This window comes from Carcharhinus amblyrhynchos, chromosome 18 (genome assembly GCF_965287045.1).
Source record: "Carcharhinus amblyrhynchos chromosome 18, sCarAmb.v2.hapA, whole genome shotgun sequence".
In the NCBI taxonomy this organism is placed as follows: Eukaryota; Metazoa; Chordata; class Chondrichthyes; order Carcharhiniformes; family Carcharhinidae; genus Carcharhinus; species Carcharhinus amblyrhynchos.
In genome coordinates, this window is record NC_137341.1 from 21097249 (window position 1) to 21117466 (window position 20218).

Sequence of the window (20218 nt, forward strand, 5' to 3'; positions counted from 1 at the left end):
TATAACACAGATATTAAAGGGAGGTTTTTCACAGAGGGTAGTGGGGGTATGGAATGCTCTGCCAAGTAAGGTGGTGGAGGCAAGCACTCTAGAGTTGTTTAAGAGTAACTTAGACAGGCACATGAGTGGGTTGGAGATGGGTGGATATAGGAGATTGTTTTAAATAAGGTTCATTAGCATTGGGGCGTCCCTGGTAAGGTAAATGGGTATGGTATGATAATGCTTTTTCTCTTTTACATTCACAGGTTTTAAGTCGGTCCACCTTGTTGTCCAACAAGGGGCATACACGCGATGGGTCGTACTTGGGCTGCTCTTGATTGTTCGAGATTCGCCTAGTGCTTCATGTCGTTAGTGTGTGCTTAAACTGGACCAGATGCTGGGCAAGACGACAGCTCAGTGACTGTCACTGTTTGCTGTGCAGACACATGGATTTGGGCCGGTGTCTGTGGGAGTTTGCGCATTCTCCCCATGCTTGCGTGGGTTTTCTCCAGGTGCTCCGGTTTCCTACCACACCCCAAAGATGTGCTATTAGGCTGATTGGCAGTAATAAATTGTCCCTAAATTAGTTTCCCTCAATGTGGATGGTCATAAAACAATAGATAAGGATCATGGGTGGAGGGGGGGACTGGTAGTGTTAAAATGGCAGCGCGGGCTCGTTGGGCCGAAGGGCCTGTTTCCCAGGCTGTTTTTGTTTGTTGTTCTTAGATATAAGCTCAAGTCTCTAGAGTGGGATTTGAACCCATTATCCTTGTCTCAGTGGTGAGAGTGCTACCAACTGAGCCACAAGTAACACTGAGGAATAGTCTCACTCAGCTGTGAGAAGGTGACAGCAAATTAGGACAAGACATCTATCTGCTGAATTGTTTTCACAGTCTATTTCTTACCAGGGTCTTTGGTACAACATAGGTAGAAAAAATACATCTTCCCAAGTGCAAGAATGTAAGGCAGAAGCAGAATATTGCATCCGAATCCCAGCTCTAAGCTGTAAGGAAATACTTCCCACGAATATTCTCCATACACTGCTACTTCTAATACAAGATGCAGAATCAGGAAAAATGAACTTCTGTTAAAAGAAGAAACAAATGAAATATCAGTGTCTTAGGAACTTTCAAGTGGTTGTTGGACAGGCACATGGAGCACACCAGAATGATAGGGAGGGGATAGCTTGACCTTGGGATTGGACATAGCTCGGCACAACATTGAGGGCCGAAGGGCCTGTACCGTGCTGTAATGTTCTATTCCCTAACTTCTAAAGTTAATGCGTTTTTGAATTTAAGGAATTATCTTGTTTATTTGCTAGTTAAGTCTCTGTTCAGGGTAATTTACATAAGAACATAAGAAATAGGAGCAGGAGTAGGCCATCTAGCCCTTCGAGCCTGCCCCGCCATTCAATAAGATCATGGCTGATCTGTTGTGGCTCAGTTCCACTTTCCCGCCCTCTCCCCATAACCCTTAATCCCCTCTCTTATCAAGAACCCATCAACCCGCTTCTTGAAAATATTTAGCGAGGCAGCCTCCACCACTTCAACGGGCAGAGAATTCCAGAGATTCACCACCCTTTGAGTGAAGAAGTTCCTCCTCAACTCCGTTCTAAACCGCCTCCCCTTTATCTTGAGGCTGTGCCCCCTAGTCCTACTGTCTTTTTTGAGCGGGAAGAGTCTCTCCACCTCTATCCTATCCATCCCATTCATCATCTTATACGTCTCAATGAGATCTCCCCTCATTCTTCTAAACTCTAACGAGTACAAGCCTAGTTTATTCAGCCTCTCCTCATAGCTCAATCCCCTCAACTCCGGTATCAGCCTAGTAAATCTCCTCTGCACTCCCTCCAGGGCCAAAATATCCTTGCGCAGGTGCGGCGCCCAAAGCTGCACATAGTACTCCAGCTGCGGCCTCACCAATGCCCTATACAGCTGCAGCAAGACCTCCCTACTTTTATATTCAATCCCTCTCGCTATGAAGGCCAGCATCCCATTCGCCTTCCTGACCACCTGCTGCACCTGCAAGCTGGGTTTTTGCGACTCATGCACAAGGACCCCGAGGTCCCTCTGCACCGTCGCCTGCTGCAGTTTTTCGCCACGTAAATAATAGTCCTTCCTACCATTCTTCCTACCAAAGTGTACCACCTCACACTTGCCAACATTAAATTCCATTTGCCATTTCCTGGCCCATTCGCCCAGCCTATCTAGATCCTTCTGCAGACTCTCCACACCCTCCGCACAATTTGCCTTTCCCCCAATCTTGGTGTCATCAGCAAATTTCGACACCCTGCACTCGGTTCCCTCCTCCAGATCATCTATATAATTTTGCTTTTGCATTATGCAAATCCATTGGTTCAATAATTTTTGTTTTCCCTATGGACAATTCCATAACGTTGTACGGTCCAGTTTGCACAACAGCTGTGACCTGATAGACTAGAGTGAAATTTCAGGAAAACATACTTATGTCAGTCCTTAACATTTTCAATACACAGAAATAATTTGATCTTAGAGCCAAGAGGAAATAAAGAACATCAACAATACCAAATTACAGATGGTGGCAAACTGAAGAATGCAGGAATTTTTGGGAAGTGGACAGATATGTAGCAAGTGTAGATAAATGCAATATAGCACATTTTGAAACAGAATAGGTATATGTTAAGTTTTCTTTTTTATTCATTCATGGGATGTGAACCTCACTGGCTAGGCCCATTGCTAATTGCTCTCGAAGTTGGCAGTGAGCTAGCTTCTTGAAGTGCAGCAAATCATAAAGACCCACAATGCTGTTAGGGAGGGAGTTCCAGTATTTTGACCCAGCGACAATGAAGGAATGGTAATATATTCCCAAGCCAGAATGGTTTGTGGCTTGGAGGGGAACTTCTGGATGGTGATGGTGTACCCATGTGTTTACTGTCCTTTGTCCTTCTAGATGTAGTGGGTTTGGAAGGTCCTGATTAAGGAACTTTGGTAAGTTCCTGCAGTGCACCTTGTAGATAGCACACACTGTTGTCACTGTGGCATCAGTGATGGAAGGAGTGACAATCAAGTAGGCTGCTTTTCCTGGATGGTGTCAAGCTTCTTGAGTGTTGTTACATAAGAACATAAGAACATAGGAGCAGGAGTAGGCCATCTAGCCCTTCGAGCCTGCCCCGCCATTCAATAAGATCATGGCTGATCTGTCGTGGCTCAGTTCCACATTCCCGCCCTCTCCCCATAACTCTTAATCCCCTCGCTTATTAAAAACCCATCAACCCGCGTCTTAAAAATATTTAGTGAGGCAGCCTCCACCACTTCAACGGGCAGAGAATTCCAGAGATTCATCACCCTTTGAGTGAAGAAGTTCCTCCTCAACTCCGTTCTAAACCGCCCCCCCTTTATCTTGAGGCTGTGCCCCCTAGTCCTACTGTCCTTTCTGAGCAGGAAGAGTCTCTCCACCTCTATCCTATCCATCCCATTCATCATCTTATATGTCTCAATAAGATCTCCCCTCATTCTTCTAAACTCTAACGAGTACAAGCCTAGTTTATTCAGCCTCTCCTCATAGCTCAACCCCCTCAACTCCAGTATCAGCCTAGTAAACCTCCTCTGCACTCCCTCCAAGGCCAAAATATCCTTGCGTAAGTGTGGCGATCCATTCCTTCAAGCAAGGAAAGAGTATGCTATCACTCTTTTGGCTTGTGCCCTATAGATAGTTGACAGGCTTTGGGTAATCAAGAGGTGAGTTACTCGTCACAGGATTCCTAGCCTCTGACTTGGCCTTATAGAAATTGTATTCATATAGCGAGTCTAATTAAGTTTCTAGTCAATGGTAAGCTCAAGGATATTGATTGGGTGAAGGGGCGGGGGTGAGAATGGGGGATAATAGATACAGTGAAGTAATGCTATTGAATGTCAAGGGGCAGTGGTTAGATTTTCTCTTGCTGGAGATGGTTGTTGCATAGCACTCGTGTAGCATGAATGTTATGTGCTGCTTGTGAGCCCAAGCGTCACAGGCTTGCTGCATTTGGACATGGACTGCTACAGTATCTGAAGCATCATGAAAAAGCGTTTGGGGGGACTCTCAGGGTGGCTCCCAACAATAACATTGTGCTTCCACCTCTGCTGGGTCTGTCCTGAGACATTGTTTGTAAAGTACAATTCTGTCACTATGACTATGTTGGGCTGTTGCTTGACTAGTCTATAAGACAGCTTTTTCAATTTTGGCACAAACCCTCTGATGTTAGCAAGGAGGACCTTGTCAGAAAGTGCTGAGTTTACGATAGTCATTTCTGGTGCCTAGGTTGATGACAGGTAACCCATCAGGGTCCATTGCTTATTGATTTTCTAGCAGTTTTATGCAATTGAATGGGGTTTAAAGCATTTAGAGTGGCTAAAAATACTGGGGAATTAGAAGATTGGGAAAGATTTAAAAAAAAAAGAATGACTAAGAAAGCGATAAAGGAAGGAAAGACAGTATGAAACTAAACTAGCTCTAAATATAGAAAGGATAGTAAAAGTTTTTACAAATATATAAAAAGGAGGAGAATGGCTAGAGTGAATGTTGGATCCTTGGAGGACGAGAGGGGGGATTTAATGGTGGGAAACAAGGAAATGGCTGAGACTTTAAATTTTTTGTGTCGGTCTTCACGGAGGAGGACACAATTACCGAATGTTAAAGATAGAGGGTTGGTAGGAGATGAGGTCCTTAATACAATTACTGTTACTAGAGAGGTAGTGCATGGTAGACTAACGGGACTGAAGGTAGACAAGTCCCTGGGACTAGATGGAATGCATCCCAGGGTTCTGAAAGAAATAGCAGATGCGTTAGTTGTTATTTATCAAAATTCGCTGGACTCCGGGGAAGTGCCAGCAGATTGAAAAACAGCTAATGTTACACCGCTGTTTAAAAGAGGTAGCAGACAAAAGGCGGGTAAGTACAGGCTGGTTAGCTTAACATCTGTAGTTGGAAAAATGCTAGAATCCATCATTAAAGAAGAAATAGCAGGACACCTAGAAAAGAACGGTTCGATCAAGCAGTCTTAGCACGGATTCGTGAAGGGGAAGTCATGTTTGACGTATTTATTGGATTTTTATGAAGATGTGACTAGTGTGGTAGACAGAGGGGAACCAGTGGATGTGGTGTTTTTAGACTTCCAGGTGTTTGATAAGGTACCTCACAAAAGGTTGCTGCAGAAGGTTAGGGTACATGGAGTTGGGGGTAAAGTGTTAGTGTGGATTGAGGATTGGCTGTCTAACGGGAAGCAGAGAGTTGGAAGAAATGGGTGCTTTTCTGGTTGGCAGTTGGTGACTAGTGGAGTGCCGCAGGGATCGGTGCTGGGGCCTCAACTGTTTACCATATACATAGATGATCTGGAGGAGGGGGCTGAGTGTAGGATAACAAAATTTGCTGATGACACGAAGATGAGTGGAAAAGCGAATTGCGTGGAGAACACGGAAAGTCTGCAGAGAGATTTGGATAGGCTGAGTGAATGGGCAAGGACCTGGCAGATGAAGTATAACGTTAGCAAATGTGAGGTTATCCACTTTGGAAGAAATAATAATAGGATGGAATATTATTTAAATAGTGAAAAGTTGCAGCATGCTACTGTGCAGAGGGACTTGGGGGTCCTTGTGCATGAATCACAAAAACTCAGTCTGTAGATGCAGCAGGTGATCAAGAAGGTGAATGGAATGTTGGCCTTTATAACAAAGGGGATAGAAAATAAAAGCAGGGAGGTCTTGCTGCAACTGGAGTACTGTGTGCAGTTTTGGTCCCCGTATCTGCGAAAAGATATATTGGCCTTGGAGGGAGTACAGAGAAGATTCACCAGACTGATACCAGAGATGAGGGGGTTAGTTTATGAGGAGAGATTAAATAGACTGGGCCTGTACTCATTGGAGTTTAGAAGGCTGAGGGGGGGGGAATCTTGGAGACTTACAAGATAATGAAGGCGCTAGACAGGGTAGAGGTAGAGAGATTCTTTCCGCTTAGAAAGGAAACCAGAACTAGAGGGTACAGTCTCAAAATAAGGGGGGTGGGGGGGAAGCAGTTTAGATCAGAGTTGAGGAGGAACTTCTTCACTCAAAGGGTGGTGAATCTCTGGAATTCTCTGCCCATTGAAGTGGTGGAGGCTATCTCTTTGAATATGTTTAAATCATGGGTAGATAGATTTCTGATAGACAAGGGAATTAAGGGTTATGGGGAGAAAGCAGGTAAGTGGAGCTGATCCATTGCAGATCAGCCATGATCTTATTGAATGGCGGGGGATGGCCTACTCATGCTCCTATTTCTTATGTTCTTATTTAAGTGTCAATTACATTGCTGTGAATGTGGAGTCACGTAGACCAGACAAGGCAAGGACAGCAGACTTCCTTCCCCAAAGGACATTAGTGAACCAGATGGATCTTTTAAAAAAAAAGAATTGACAATGGTTTCATGGTCAGTATTAGACTTTTGATTCCAGACTTTGACCGAATTCAGATTCCACCATTGGCCTGTTGAGATTCCCAGAGCATCATTCTGGGATTCTCGGCCTCCCTGTAATTCTCAGTGAGATTTAACAGTGCAGGCATACAGGGTCTAAGTATAATGCCAGGAAGTCAAAATTGTATCCTGATATTTATAGATAGGCACTTGAAATATATACTAGACTATTAATGCAGCAATTTTGCTAAACGTTCTGGGGACCAGTGTTCGAATTCCGTGGTGAAATTTGAATTCAATAACAAAAATCTGGAATTAGGAATCTACTGATGACCATGAAACCTTTGTTAATTGTTGGAAAAACCTCTGGTTCACTAATGCCCTTTAGTGAAGGAAATCTGCTGTCCTTAACCGGTCTGGCCTACATGTGATTCCAGAGCCAATGTGCGGTTGATTCTCAACTGCCCTCCAAGGGCAACTACAGATGGGCAATGAATGTTGGCCAGCCAACAATGCCATTGTCCCATGAAAAAATAAAAACATAAATAGCAGAAGTGATTTCAGAATGTCCACACTTACCTCTGGCAGATAAGCTTATGTAAAACAGATTGCACTACTATCTGCAACCATTGAGGAATCACTGGTCCAATTACCTGTTAGTAACAAAGAAAATTGAGGTGTGAAAATGAAAGAAAGGAAGTTCTGGCATTTATTCAGTGCTTGTGATTTTGGGGCATCCCAAATTCAGTGAAGTATAGGCGCAATTGTCATGTAATATATCCAGCAGATAATTTGCATGCAGCAAGTTCCCACAAATAGCAATGTATTAATGACTAGGTAATCCGTTTTGTTTTAGTGATGTTGAATTATTGACCAGGCCACCAAAGGACCATAAGACATAGGAGCAGAATTAGGCCGCTCGGCCCATCGAGTCTGCTCCGCCATTCAATCATGGCTGATACTTTTCTCATCCCCATTCTCCTGCCTTTTCCCCATAGGCCCTGATCCCCTTATCAAGGGCCTACCTTAAAGACACTCAATGGCCTGGCCTCCACAGCCTTCTGTGGCAAAGTTCCACAGATTCACCACTCTCTGGTTGAAGAAATTCCTCCTCATCTGTTTTAAAAGGCTTGTCTCTCTCTAGCCTGAGATTCTGCCCTCTAGTTTTAGTTTTTCTTAAAAATGGAAATATCCTCTCCATGTCCACTCTATTCAGGCCTTGCAGTATCCTGCAAGTTTCAATAACATTCCTTCCTAATCCTTCTAAACTCCAAGGAGTACAGAACCAGTGTCCTCAACCGTTCTTCATGACAAATTGGTCATTCTAGGGGTCATTTTTGTGAACCTCCTCTGAATTCTCTCCAAGGCCAGCACATCCTTCCTTAGATATGGGGCCCAAAACTGCTCACTATACTCCAAATGGAGTCTGACCAGAGCCTTATACAGCCTCAGAAGTACATTCTTGCTCTTGTTTTCTAGCCCTCTTGACAGGAATGCTAACACTGTATTTGTCTTCCTAACTGCTGACTGAACCTGTATGTTAACCTTAACAGAATCTTGACAAAGGGATTCCCAAGTCCTTTCGTCTCTGATTTTAGACACATTTTCCCATTTAGAAAATAGTTTATGCCTCCATTCCTCCTTTCAAAGTGCATAATCTCACACTTCTCCATATTGTATTCCATCTGCCACTTTTGTCCACTCAACTTGTCCAAATCCTTTTGCAGCCCTCCTTCTTCCTCAATACTGCCTGTCCCTCTACATATCTTTTATCATCTGTAAGCCTAACAACAGTGGCTTCAGTTCCTTCCTCCAAATCACTAATGTATATTGTGAAACATTGTGGTTCCAGCACTGACCCTAGGCACACCATTAGTCATCAGCTGCCATCCTGAAAAAGACGCCTTTATGCCCACTTCTCTGCCTTCTGCCAGTTAGCCAATCCTCTATCCATGCCAGGATCTTACCCTTAACACCATAAGCACTTAAGTTATTTAACAGTCTCCTAACAGCACCTTGTCAAAGACCTTCTGGAAATCTAAATAAATCATGTCCACTGGTTCTCCTTTATCTAACTTCGTTGTTACCTCCTCAAACAGCCAAGGGCAACACCCCCCATTCTTCTTTGATTAATGCCTTGGGATACAAAGAACAAAAACAGCCCGGGAAACAGGCCCTTCGGCCCAACGAGCCCACGTCGCCATCTTAACACCACCAGTGCCCCCCTCCACCCATGACCCTTATCTAATGTTTTATGGCTATCCACATTGAGGGAAACTAATTTAGGGACAATTTATTACTGCCAATCAGCCTAATAGCACATCTTTGGGGTGTGGGAGGAAACTGGAGCACCCGGAGAAAACCCACGCTAGCACAGGGAGAATGCGCAAACTCCCACAGACACCGGCCATAATCCATGTGTCTGCACAGCAAACAGTGATAGTCACTGAGCTGTTGTCTTGCCCAGTGTCTGGTCCAGTTTAAGCACACACTAACGGCATGAAGCACTAGGCCAATCTTGAACAACCAAGAGCAGCACAAGTACGACCCATTGTGTGTATGCCCCTCGTTGGACACAAGGTGGACCGACTTAAAACCTGTGAATGAAAAAGAGGAAAAAAACATTATTATTGTACCATATCCATTTACCTTACCAGGGACGCCCCAATGCTAATGACCCTTATTTAAAACTATCTCCTATATCCACCCATCTCCAACCCACTTGTGTGCCTGTCTAAGTTACTCTTAAACAACTCCAGCGTGCTTGCCTCCACCACCTTACTTGGCAGAGCATTCCATACCCCCACTACCCTCTGTGTGAAAAACCTCCCTCTAATATCTGTGTTATACCTCTCCCCCCTCACCTTAAGCCCATGGCCCCTTGTCCTGTGTGTCTCTATCATAGGAAATAGCTTACCTGTTTACTCTATACCCTTCATAATCTTATATACCTCTATTAGATCCCCCCTCAGTCGGCGTCTTTCAAGGGAAAAGAGCCCCAATTTCTTCAATCTTTCTTCATAACCCAGTCCTTCCATACCAGGCAACATCCTGGTAAACCTCCTCTGCACTCTCTCCAGAGTCTCCACGTCCTTCCGGTAGTAAGGCGACCAGAACTGGACGCAGCACTCTAAATGCGGCCTAACCAACGTTCTGTACAACTGCAACATTAGGCTCCAGCTCTTATATTCTATACCCCTTCCTATAAAGGCTAACATACCATACGCTTTCTTCACCACACTCTCCACTTGCACTGCCACCTTTAAAGACTTGTGCACCTGCACCCCCAGGTCTCACTGCGATTCTATACTCCTTATGGGCTTACCCTTTATCATATAACTCCCCCCTACATTATTCCGGCCAAAATGCATCACCTCACATTTATCCGGATTAAACTCAATTTGCCATGTACCTGCCCAATATACCAGCCTATCAATATCCTGTTGTATTGCCAGACACTGCCCGCCAATCCAGCCATCTTGGTGTCATTAGCAAATCTCTTCCAAATCATTTATATACACTACAAAGAGAAGAGGTCCCAGTACTGAGCCCTGCGGCACACCACTAGTGTCAGACCTCCAGCTAGAAAAGGACCCCTCCATTTCTACTCTGACTCCTCTTTGCAAGCCAGTTCTCTACCCACCTAGATACCTGGCCACATAGCCCATGAGCTTTAATCTTCTCTACCAACCTACCATGAGGGACTTTGTCAAACGCCTTACTGAAATCCATTAGACATCAACGGCTCGTCCTTCATCGACTGTTTTTGTCACCACCTCAAAAAGTTCTACCAGATTCTTAAGGCAAGACTTCCCCTTTACAAAGCCATGCTGCGTATCCTTCATCAGATCGCAACGCTTTAAGTACTCATACATCCTATCCCTAAGAATCCTTTCCATCAACTTGCCTACCACTGATGTTAAACTCACTGGCCTATAGTTACCCGGGTTATCCCTCCTACCCTTTTTAAACAGCGGTACCACGTTCGCTATCCTCCAGTCCTCTGGGACCTCACTTGTGTCCAAAGAAGAGACAAAGATTTCTGTCAGAGGCCCAGCAATCTCATCCCTCGCCTCCCTAAGCAGCTTGGGATAAATGCCATCGGGCCCTGGAGATTTATCGGTTTTAATGCTACCTAAAAGCCCAAACACTTCTTCCCTCGTAATCGACAGATCTTTCAATTGGTTTACTGCTCCCTTGATGACCGTACCAGACATCAAGCCCCTCTCCTTCGTGAATACCGATGCAAAGTATTCATTCAGGATCTCCCCCATTCCCTCAGCACAATTCCCCTCGTCTGTCCCTGAGGGGACCGATTTTACCCCTAGCCACCCTTTTGCTCCTAAGATAGGAGTAAAACGCCTTTGGATTCTCCTTAATCCTACCTGCCAAAGCCATCTCATGCCCCCTTTTTGCTCTCCTAACTCCCCTTTTGAGATCCCTTCTACTCTCTCTGTATTCCTCCAATGCTCTATCCGTTCCCAGCTGCTTAGATCTGACATATGCCTTTCGTTTCTTCCTAACCAGGTCTTCTATATTTCTAGTAATCCAAGGCTCTCTAATCCTACCTTTCCCATCCTTCCTCCTAACCAGCACATGCCTTTCCTGCACCCATTGCAGTTTTCCCTTGAAAGACTCCCACATGCCTAACGTAGTCTTGCCTGCCAACAGCCTATCCCAGTCTGTATCCCTAAGCTCCTGCCTAATCTGGCTGTATCTAGCCTTTCCCCAATTTAGCACTCTCCCCTTAGGGCAGCACTCATCTTTTTCCATTAGTATCCTAAAGTAGACAGAGTTGTGGTCACTGTTGGCCACACATTCACCTACCGCAACCTCAACCACCTGACCCGGCTCATTGCAGAACTAAATTCGGTATAGCCCCCTCTCTAGTCGGGCTATCTACATACTGCTTTTACATTCACCTGAGGGGACAAGACACTGGTTTAACATCTTGCCTAAAAGACAATTTCTCCAACCTTGCACTATTGTCACAGCACTGCAATGGAGTGTCAGCCTAGATTATGTGCTCAAGCCTCTGAGTGGGCCTTGAACCCATGACTGTATAGCATAGTAGAACATGCTAGCCACTGAACAAAGGCTGAGAAAAGCAAAGGCACTGTACGAAAACAGTATAAACAGTCCCTCCTAATAACCAGCTGCACGAGGATGCCTGCTCTCCCTTCTCATCCACAATGCACCATTCCAGCTTGTTTAGTGTGTGTTTGGACAACTTCGCTCCAACCGTGTTTTCTATTGTATATAAAATTCATTAACAAATTCAAATGAAGTATGAAAAAACCCAAAAATACAGAATTATTTTCCCAGTACAGAAAAATGAATGCTCTGGAACAAACAACCAGCCAGCATGGCAGAACAAGAAGCTATAAGATGGCTCAAATAGGGATGCAAAAAGATCAGTGGAATTCAGGGTTATTAGGTTCACTTGGGATGTGACCTCGCAATGTCGCAAATTGAGAATAAATGCAGAATAATATTTTGGGATACAGTACTGAGACATGACATGTTTTGAATGTTGTATGACTTGGGAGGAACAGTAGTTTTTAAACATATAGTTCCAAAATCTCTACTGGTGTTTTCCTCCTTTCAAATTTGGGCTTGTTACAGACTGGTTGACGGCTACAATTTGTCAAAATGCCATTATCTTGCATCAAGCAATTCATTCTATCTGTACCAGATATGATCGAAAAAGATCCAAAGATGCCAAAAGACAATTCTGGACCAAGGTAGAGTCTCAGGCCAGCCACACAGACCCCTGCCAACTATGGCAAGGTCTGCAAGACATAACAGGCTCTACACGATGAAGGCATGTAAAATCGCCGGCTCCAACTCACCCCTCAAGAGGTCAGCGAGAGCATGTCCTCCACCCTGGAAACCCTAGATGAACTTGTATCTGGAGTCACCATTGCAGATGTCAGAGCAGTTTTCTTGAAGATCAACCCACAGAAAGCGACTGGCCCAGATCAGCTACCCGGACAAGCACTTAGATCCTGCGCAGATCAGCTGGCAGGGGTAATACCAGATATCTTCAACCTCTCTTTACAACAATCTGAGGTCCCTATCTGCTTCACGAAGACAACCATCACCCCGGTACTCGAGAAAAATCAAGCAGCATGCCTCAATGACTATTATCCGGTGGCTCTGACATCCTTCATTATGAAGTGCTTTGAAAGGCTAGTCATGATACGAATCAATACTAGCCTCCTGGTCTACCTGGATTCCTGACAGTTTGCCTACCGCTGCAACGGATGCACAGCAGACGCCATCTCCTTGGCCCTGTACTCAATCCTGGAACACCTAGATAACAAACACATCTATGTCAGACTTCTATTTATTGACTACAGCTCAGCCTTCAACACCATTATTCCTATGAAGTCCATCTCCAAATTCCATGGCCTGGGCCTCAGTTCCTCCCTCTGCGACTGAATCCTGAGCTTTCTAACTCACAGACCACAATCAGCAACGATAGGCAACAACACCTCCTCCAGAATCATCCTTGATGCTGGTGCCCACAAGGCTGTGTTCTCAACGCCCTTATACTCCGATGACTGTGTGGCCAAATTCCCATCCAATTAGATTTTCAAGTTTGCTGATGACACCATCGTAGTGGGACAGATCTCAAGAAAATCTGGTGAACTGGTGCAGTGACAATAATCTCTCCCTCAATGTCAATAAAACAAAGGAGATTGTCATCGACTTCAGGAAGTGTGGAGGAGAACATGCCCATCTATATCAATGGGGAAGTAGAAAGGGGTTGAGAGATTCAAGTTTTTAGGTGTCCAGATTACCAACCTGTCCTGGTCCGCTCCGCCGCCGCCGCCATGCCGACATTATAGTTAAGAAAGCCCATCAACCCCCCTACTTTCTCAGGGGACTAAGGAAATTTTGCATGTCAGCTACAACTCTCACCAACTTTTACAGATGCACCACAGAAAGCATTCTTTCAGGTTGCATCACAGCTTGGTGTGGCTCCTGCTCTGTCCAAGACGGCAAGAAACTACAAAAGGTCGTGAACGTCGCCCAATCACTCAAACAATTGACAGTCTACACTTCCAGCTGCCTTGGCAAAGCAGCCAGCATAATTAAGGAGGAACACCCCAGGTGTTCCCCCCTCCACCTTCTTCTGCCTGGAAAAAGATACAAAAATCTATGATCACGTACCAATCAACTCAAGAACTGCTTCTTTCCTTCCACTTTTGAATGGACCTACCTTGCATTAAGTTGACCTCTCTCTACACCCTAGCTATGACTGTAACATTACATTTTGCACTGTCTTGTTCCTTCTCTATGAGCGGTATGCTTTGTCTGTATAGCGTGCAAGAAACAGTACTTTTCACCGTATGCTAATACATGTGACAATAATAAATCAAATCAAACCTAACCTGTAGTGCAAGATTGACTAAATGCACCTTGGTCATTTTTGTTTAGCGATTCCAATATTTTTCTATAAAATGAAAAAGATAATTTTGTGGGAAGGTTCATGGTGAAGTGAAATGCACTAATTATATATTCCTATATTAAACTGTAACTAATCCTTATCAATTATTCCATGAAAACAATCCTTTTTTGGCAATACAGCACCCTCACCAGGCTCAGATTTAAAACAGCACAAAGCCTCAGAAACCGCTGATCTGTACAGCACTCACCATTCCCTTCCTTCAACAGCACAAGAAGCACAATTATCACCCAATTGCAGCCCAAAATCAATTTCGACGACATGCAAAAAAACTAAAATCTCCCTTGGATACTAGCCTAACATTTTTACTTTTTAGCCAATGTCCCAAACTCCTCTATCACCATCCCTGGGTATATCTGTCCTATTGGCAGGACCAAACCACCAGAGGTGGCATAATGAATTGTGAGGAAGTGACTCGAGTCTTCAATACTGACCTGAATCTCAGGGAGCTTCAGATCAAACATGAGCAAAGAAGCCTCCTGCTGTTATACAAGTTACTGCCTTCCTTTAGTTGATGGTTGGTAAAAACTGGGTGGCATGGACAAGTTGGGCCGAAGGGCCTGTTTCCATGCTGTAAACCTTTATGACTCTATGAATTGATACCCTTCATGTTGAACACCACTTGGAAGAACCTGAGGGTGACAAGGGCATAGATACCACTGCAGACTCCTGAAGGACATAACATCCTGACTGGATCTATGGCAGGTAATGCTTTATTCGTATTGCATCTTTCATAACTACAGGATGCTCTAGACTGCTTAACAGCCAATGAAATAGTCTTGAAGTGTGGTCACTGTTGTAATGCAGGAAACAGTAAAAAGTCTCACAATGCTATGTTAAAGTCCAACAGGTTTATTTGGTAGCAAAAGCTACTAGCTTTCAGAGTGCTGCTCTTTCATCAAATGAGTGAGATTTCAGTAAAGGAGGACATTAACCTGGTGTTGAGAGACTTCTTACTGTGTTTACCCCAGTCCAATGCCAGCATCTCCACATCATGGCTACCACTGACACCATAATGTAGGAAACCAGCAACCAATTTGCACATAGAAATCACCCAGAGTAATATTTGATAATGACCAGACAGTTTTTATAATGATGATCAAATGATGCAAATTGGCTGGGGCAATTTTCAAAATAGTGCCACTTTTGCCTTAGCTGAATGTCCCATCATAATGATGGCAACTCCAAAAGTACTGATTTCCCTCAGCAATGCATTGTTTTGTGCTCAAATCCTTGATTTGGACTTGAAACCAAAATCTCACACAGAAACAAGCGTATTACCACCTGAGCTACAGATGATACTACATTTGGAAGATCTTTCTGATTTGTTCCCAGGCAAAAGTCTTAGTGTGAAAACATGAGAAATAGGAGGAATAGATCATTTGGGCTATTGAGCCTAGTCCACCATTGATTAAGTTATGGCTGATCGAACTGAGCTTAATTCCACTTTTCTGCCTCTCCACCAAAACTCTTAAATCCTCTGTTGAACAAAAATCTGTCTTAACTCAGCCTCAAATATATTCAATGACACAGACTCCATTGCTCTCCAACGAGAGTTCCCAGCATTAAAGATACTCGAGAAATTCCTTCTCATCTCCATCTTAAATGGGCAACCACTTATTTTTAAAACTATGCCACCTAGTTCTAGATTTCCCCACAAAAGGAAACATCCCCTCAGAATCTTATGATTCAATAAGTTCACCTCATTCTTTTAACTCTAATGAGAATCGGTTCAACCTGTTAAACCTTTCTGCACATGACAGACCCTTCACAGGAATCAGCCTAATAAGCTGCTTATTGCTGCTGAGCAAGTACATTCTTTCCTAAGGAGACCAAAATTGCCCACAGTACTCTTGGTGTGATCTCATTAATGCCCTGTACAACTGTAGACGACTGAACCTACTTTTATATCCCATCCTTTTGTAATAAAGGCCAAGATTCTATTTCCCTTCCCAATTACTTGCATGCTAACTTTTTGTAATTCATATACAAAGATATCTAGATCCGTTTTATTGCAGTCTCCATTTCTGCTTTGCCAAAGTATTTTCCACATTATAGTCCGTCTGCCAAATTTTTACCAATTAATATCCCTTTGCACACTTTGTATTCTCCTCACAACTTGTATTTTTAGTGCATTTGATTATAACGTAGTCAGTCTCTTCATCCAAGTTAATATAGACTATAAAGAGTTGAAGCCCTAGTACTGGTCCCTGCTGCACTCTACTAATTAATTTGCTAATTTATCCCAACTCTGCTTTTGGGGGTAGCTGGCAGGGGTGTTCGCAGACAACCTCAATCTTTTCTTACAACAATCTGAGGTCCCCATCTGCTTTAGGAAGACGACCACCATCCCGGTACCAAAGAAAAACCAAGCAGCATGTCTTAATGACTATCATCCGGTGGCTCTGACCTTCATCATTATGAAATGTTTTGAAAGCTTAGTCATGGCACAAATCAATTTCAGCCTTCCAGACTGCCTGGATCCTCTGCAGTTCACCTACCGCTGCAACAGGTCCACAGTAGACACCATCTCCCTGGCCCTGAACTCAACCCTGGGACATCTAGATAACAAAGGCACCTATATCAGACTTCTATTTATTATATAGAGCTCAGCCTTCAACATCATTATTCCTATGAAACTCATCTCCAAACTCCTTGGCTCCTCCCTCTACAACTGGATCCTGAACTTCCTAACCCATAGACCACAATCAGTAAGGATAGACACGATCATCTTCAACACCAGTACCCAACAAGGCTGTCTCTTCAGCCCTCTACTATACTCCTTATACACCTATAACTCTGTGGTCCTCTAATTCGATTTTCAAGTTTGCTGAAGACACCACCGTAGTAGGGCGATTCTCAAACAATGATGAGACAGTACAGGAATGAGATACAGAATCTGATGAACTGGCGCGATAATAATCTCTCCCTCAATGTCAACAAAACAAAGAGATAGTCATCAAATTCAGGAAGCGTAGTGGTGAACATGCCCCTGTCTACATCAATGGGGAAGAAGTGGAAATGGTTGAGAGCTTCAAGTTTTTTGCTGTCCAGATCACCAACCTGTCCTGGTCCCCCCATGCTAACACTACAGTTAATAAAGCCCACTAATGCCTCTACTTTCTCAGAGGACAAGGCAATTTGGCACGTCAGCTACAACTCATGAACTTTTACAGATGCACTATAGAAAGCATTCTTTCTGGTTGTATCACAGCTTGGTATGGCTCATGCTCTGCCCAAGTCCACGAGAAACTACAAAGAATCGTGAACGAAGCCAAGTCTATCATGCAAATCAGCCTCCCATCCATTGACTCTGTCTACACTTCCCGCTGACTCGGAAAAGCGGGAAAAATTAAGGACCCCATGCACCCTGACCATACGTCTTCCACCTTCTTCCGCCAGGAAAAGGATACGAAAGTCTGAAGTCATGTACCAACCAACTCAAGAACAGCTTCCTTGCTGCCACCAGACTTTTGAATGGACCTACTTCGTACTAAGTTGATCTTTCTCTATCCTCTAGCTATGACTGTAACACTACATTCTGCACTCTCTTCCTTCTCTATGAAGGGTATGCTTTGTCTGTATAGCACGCAAGAAACAATACTTTGCTACGCTAATACACGTGACAATAATAAATCAAATCTTGTTAGTTGGCTGGTCCTCTATCCAAGCTAATTACATCACCCCAATATCATGAGCTCTTACGTCCTAACCTTTTATCTGACACCTTATCAGATTCCTTTTAGAAATCCAAATATGAAATATCCAGCAGTTCCACTTTATCGACCATGCTTGTTAGATCCTCAAAGAACTTTTTATAAATCTATCAAACACAATTTCTCTTTTATAAAGCCATGTTGACTCTGCCTGATGATTTTTTTAAACATCCTGCTACTACCTCTTTAATAATGGATTCTTGCATTTTCCCAGTGACAGATGTTAGGCAACCAGTCTATATGACCTGTTACTACCTCTAATAGCGAGTTCCAGCATTCCCCCAATGACAGATGTTAAACTAACTAGCCTATAATTTCCTACTTCCTGTTGTTTTCATTTCTTGATTAGTGATGTTACATTTGCAGCTTTCCAATCCACTGGAACTTTCGCAGAATTTAGGGAATTTGGAAGATTATAACCAATGAATCAGCTATTTGATGAAATGTAACCCAGGACATTGTGGGAGGTTAGGGAGGAAATTATAAATCCTACGGGATCCAGGGTGTGATAGCCAATTGGATATAAAATTGGCAGAAGACAGAGTGGTTATAGAGGGTTGAGAGGTTGTAGAGAGTTGTTTTTCAAGCTGGAGGCATGTGACCATCGGTGTGCCTCAGGGATAAGTGCTGGGTCCACTGTTATTTTCCATTTATCTTAATGATTTGGATGAGAATTTAGGAGGCATGTTTGCAGATGACACCAAGATTGGTGGCACAGTGGACAGTGAAGGTTATCCAGGATTGAAACGGGATCTTGATCAATTGCACCAGTGGGCTCACAAATGGCAGATGGAGTTTAATTTAGATAAACGCAGGATGATCTATTTTGGTAGATCAAACCAGGGCAGGACTTGGTTAATGGTAGGACATTGGGGAGAGTTATAGAACAAAAAGATCTAGGGGTACAGGTTCATTGCTCCTTGAAAGTGGAGTCCCAGGTGGACAGGAAGAAGAAGAAAGCATTCGGCATGCTTGGTTTCATTGGTCAGAACATTGAACACAGGACTTGGAACATCTTGTTGAAGTTGTACAAGACATTGGTAAGGCCACACTTGAAATCCTGTGGACAATTCTGGCCTCCCTATTGTAGAAAAGATATTATTAAACCAGAAAGAGCACAGAAAAGATTTACTAGGATGCTACCAGGACTAGATAGTTTGAGCTTAAGGGAAGGCTGGATAGACTAGGACCCTTCTCTGGAGCACAGGAGGCTTAGGGGTGATCTTATAGATGTCTATAAAATAATGAGGGACATAGACAGGTAGATAGTCAACATTTTTTTCCCCAAAGGTAGGGGAGTCTAAAACCAGAGGGCATAGGTTTAAGGTGTGAGGGAACAAATACAAAAGGGTCCTGAGGGGCATTTTTTTCCAGAGGTGAGTGTCTGGAATGAGCTTCCAGAGGCAGTAGTAGAGGCAGTTTCAATTTTGTCTTTTAAAAAGCATTTAGACAGTTACATGGGTAAGGTTGGTATAGAGCGATATGGCCAAAGGCAGGCAATTGGAACAAAGTTAATGGTAAAAACTGGGCAGCATAGACAAGTTGGGGTGAAGGGCCTATTTCCATGCTGTAAACCTCTGATTATCTCCACAACCACTTCCTTTAAGCCCTCTGACCATCAAGTCTAAGGGACTTGTCAACTTTTAATACCATTAGTTTTCCTAATTATTGTAGAATCATAGAACCCTACAGTGCACAAAGAGGCCCTTTGGCCCATTGAGTCTGCACTAAACACAATCCCACCCAGGCCCTACCCCCATATCCCTACATATTATACCCACTTATCCCTCCAACCTACACATCCTTGGATACTAAGGGGCAATATCTTAGCATGGCCAATCAACCTAACCCTCACATCTTTGGACTGTGGGAGGAAACTGGAGTACCTGCAGGAAACCCACACAGACACGATGAGAATGTGCAAACTCCACACAGGCAGTGACCCGAGCCAGGAATCGAATCCAGGACTCAGGAGCTGTGAAGCAGCAGTGCTAACCACTGTGCTACGTGCTGCCCATTATCTGGTGATTGAGGCTATGTTAGAGTTCCTTTCTCCTCCTGCTTTTTTGCTGGTGAGGTCATTGGCCGTGCTAAATTCTGCCTCAGTACCTAAACAGGCTGAGTATGACAACTAGGGGATTTTCACAGTAATTTCATTGCAGCTTTAATGCAAGCCTACTCGTGACACTAATAACTTAAATCCTTTGGATCTTTTTTTGTCAACTATTGTGAAGACAGTTACAAAATACTTCTTCAAAATTTTTGCATTGAGACTTCGTTTTCCATTGTAAACTCCCCAGTTTTTCCTTATGGGAACAACGCTCATTGTTGAAGTATACTTTTACTGTCTTTATATTTCATGATAGTTTTCCCTCAGGCTCTGACTTTCCCTCACTTTTTAAGTCATACTTTGGTGGTTTCTAAAATTTTCCCCAATCTTCTGGCCTGTCACTGAACTTTGCGGCACTATACATCTTTTCTTTCAATTTGATACCACCTACTTAGGCATAGATGATGCCTCCTTCTTGAAGTCTTTTTCTCAATTGCTTTAATCTTGGTTGAGGAAATAGCCATTACACTACAGAAACTATTGCAAATCAACAGCAGCAAGAAGTCTATTTGACTGTAGCATGGTAGCACAGTGGTT

General features: G+C 43.6%; 1 protein-coding gene across 4 annotated transcripts in view; it reads right to left on the reverse strand.

The window, feature by feature from the left end:
- Window positions 1–20218, reverse strand: part of zdhhc4 (zDHHC palmitoyltransferase 4) — a 43407-nt gene that overhangs the window by 10836 nt on the left and 12353 nt on the right. For all 4 annotated transcript variants that reach the window (XM_080206519.1, XM_080206517.1, XM_080206518.1 and 1 more), the window contains 2 exons: window positions 6961–7034; window positions 885–1063 (listed from right to left, as the gene is read on the reverse strand). In XM_080206519.1, coding sequence (XP_080062645.1) covers window positions 885–1063; window positions 6961–7034 — 253 coding nt within the window. The remainder of the gene's footprint in view (window positions 1–884; window positions 1064–6960; window positions 7035–20218) is intronic.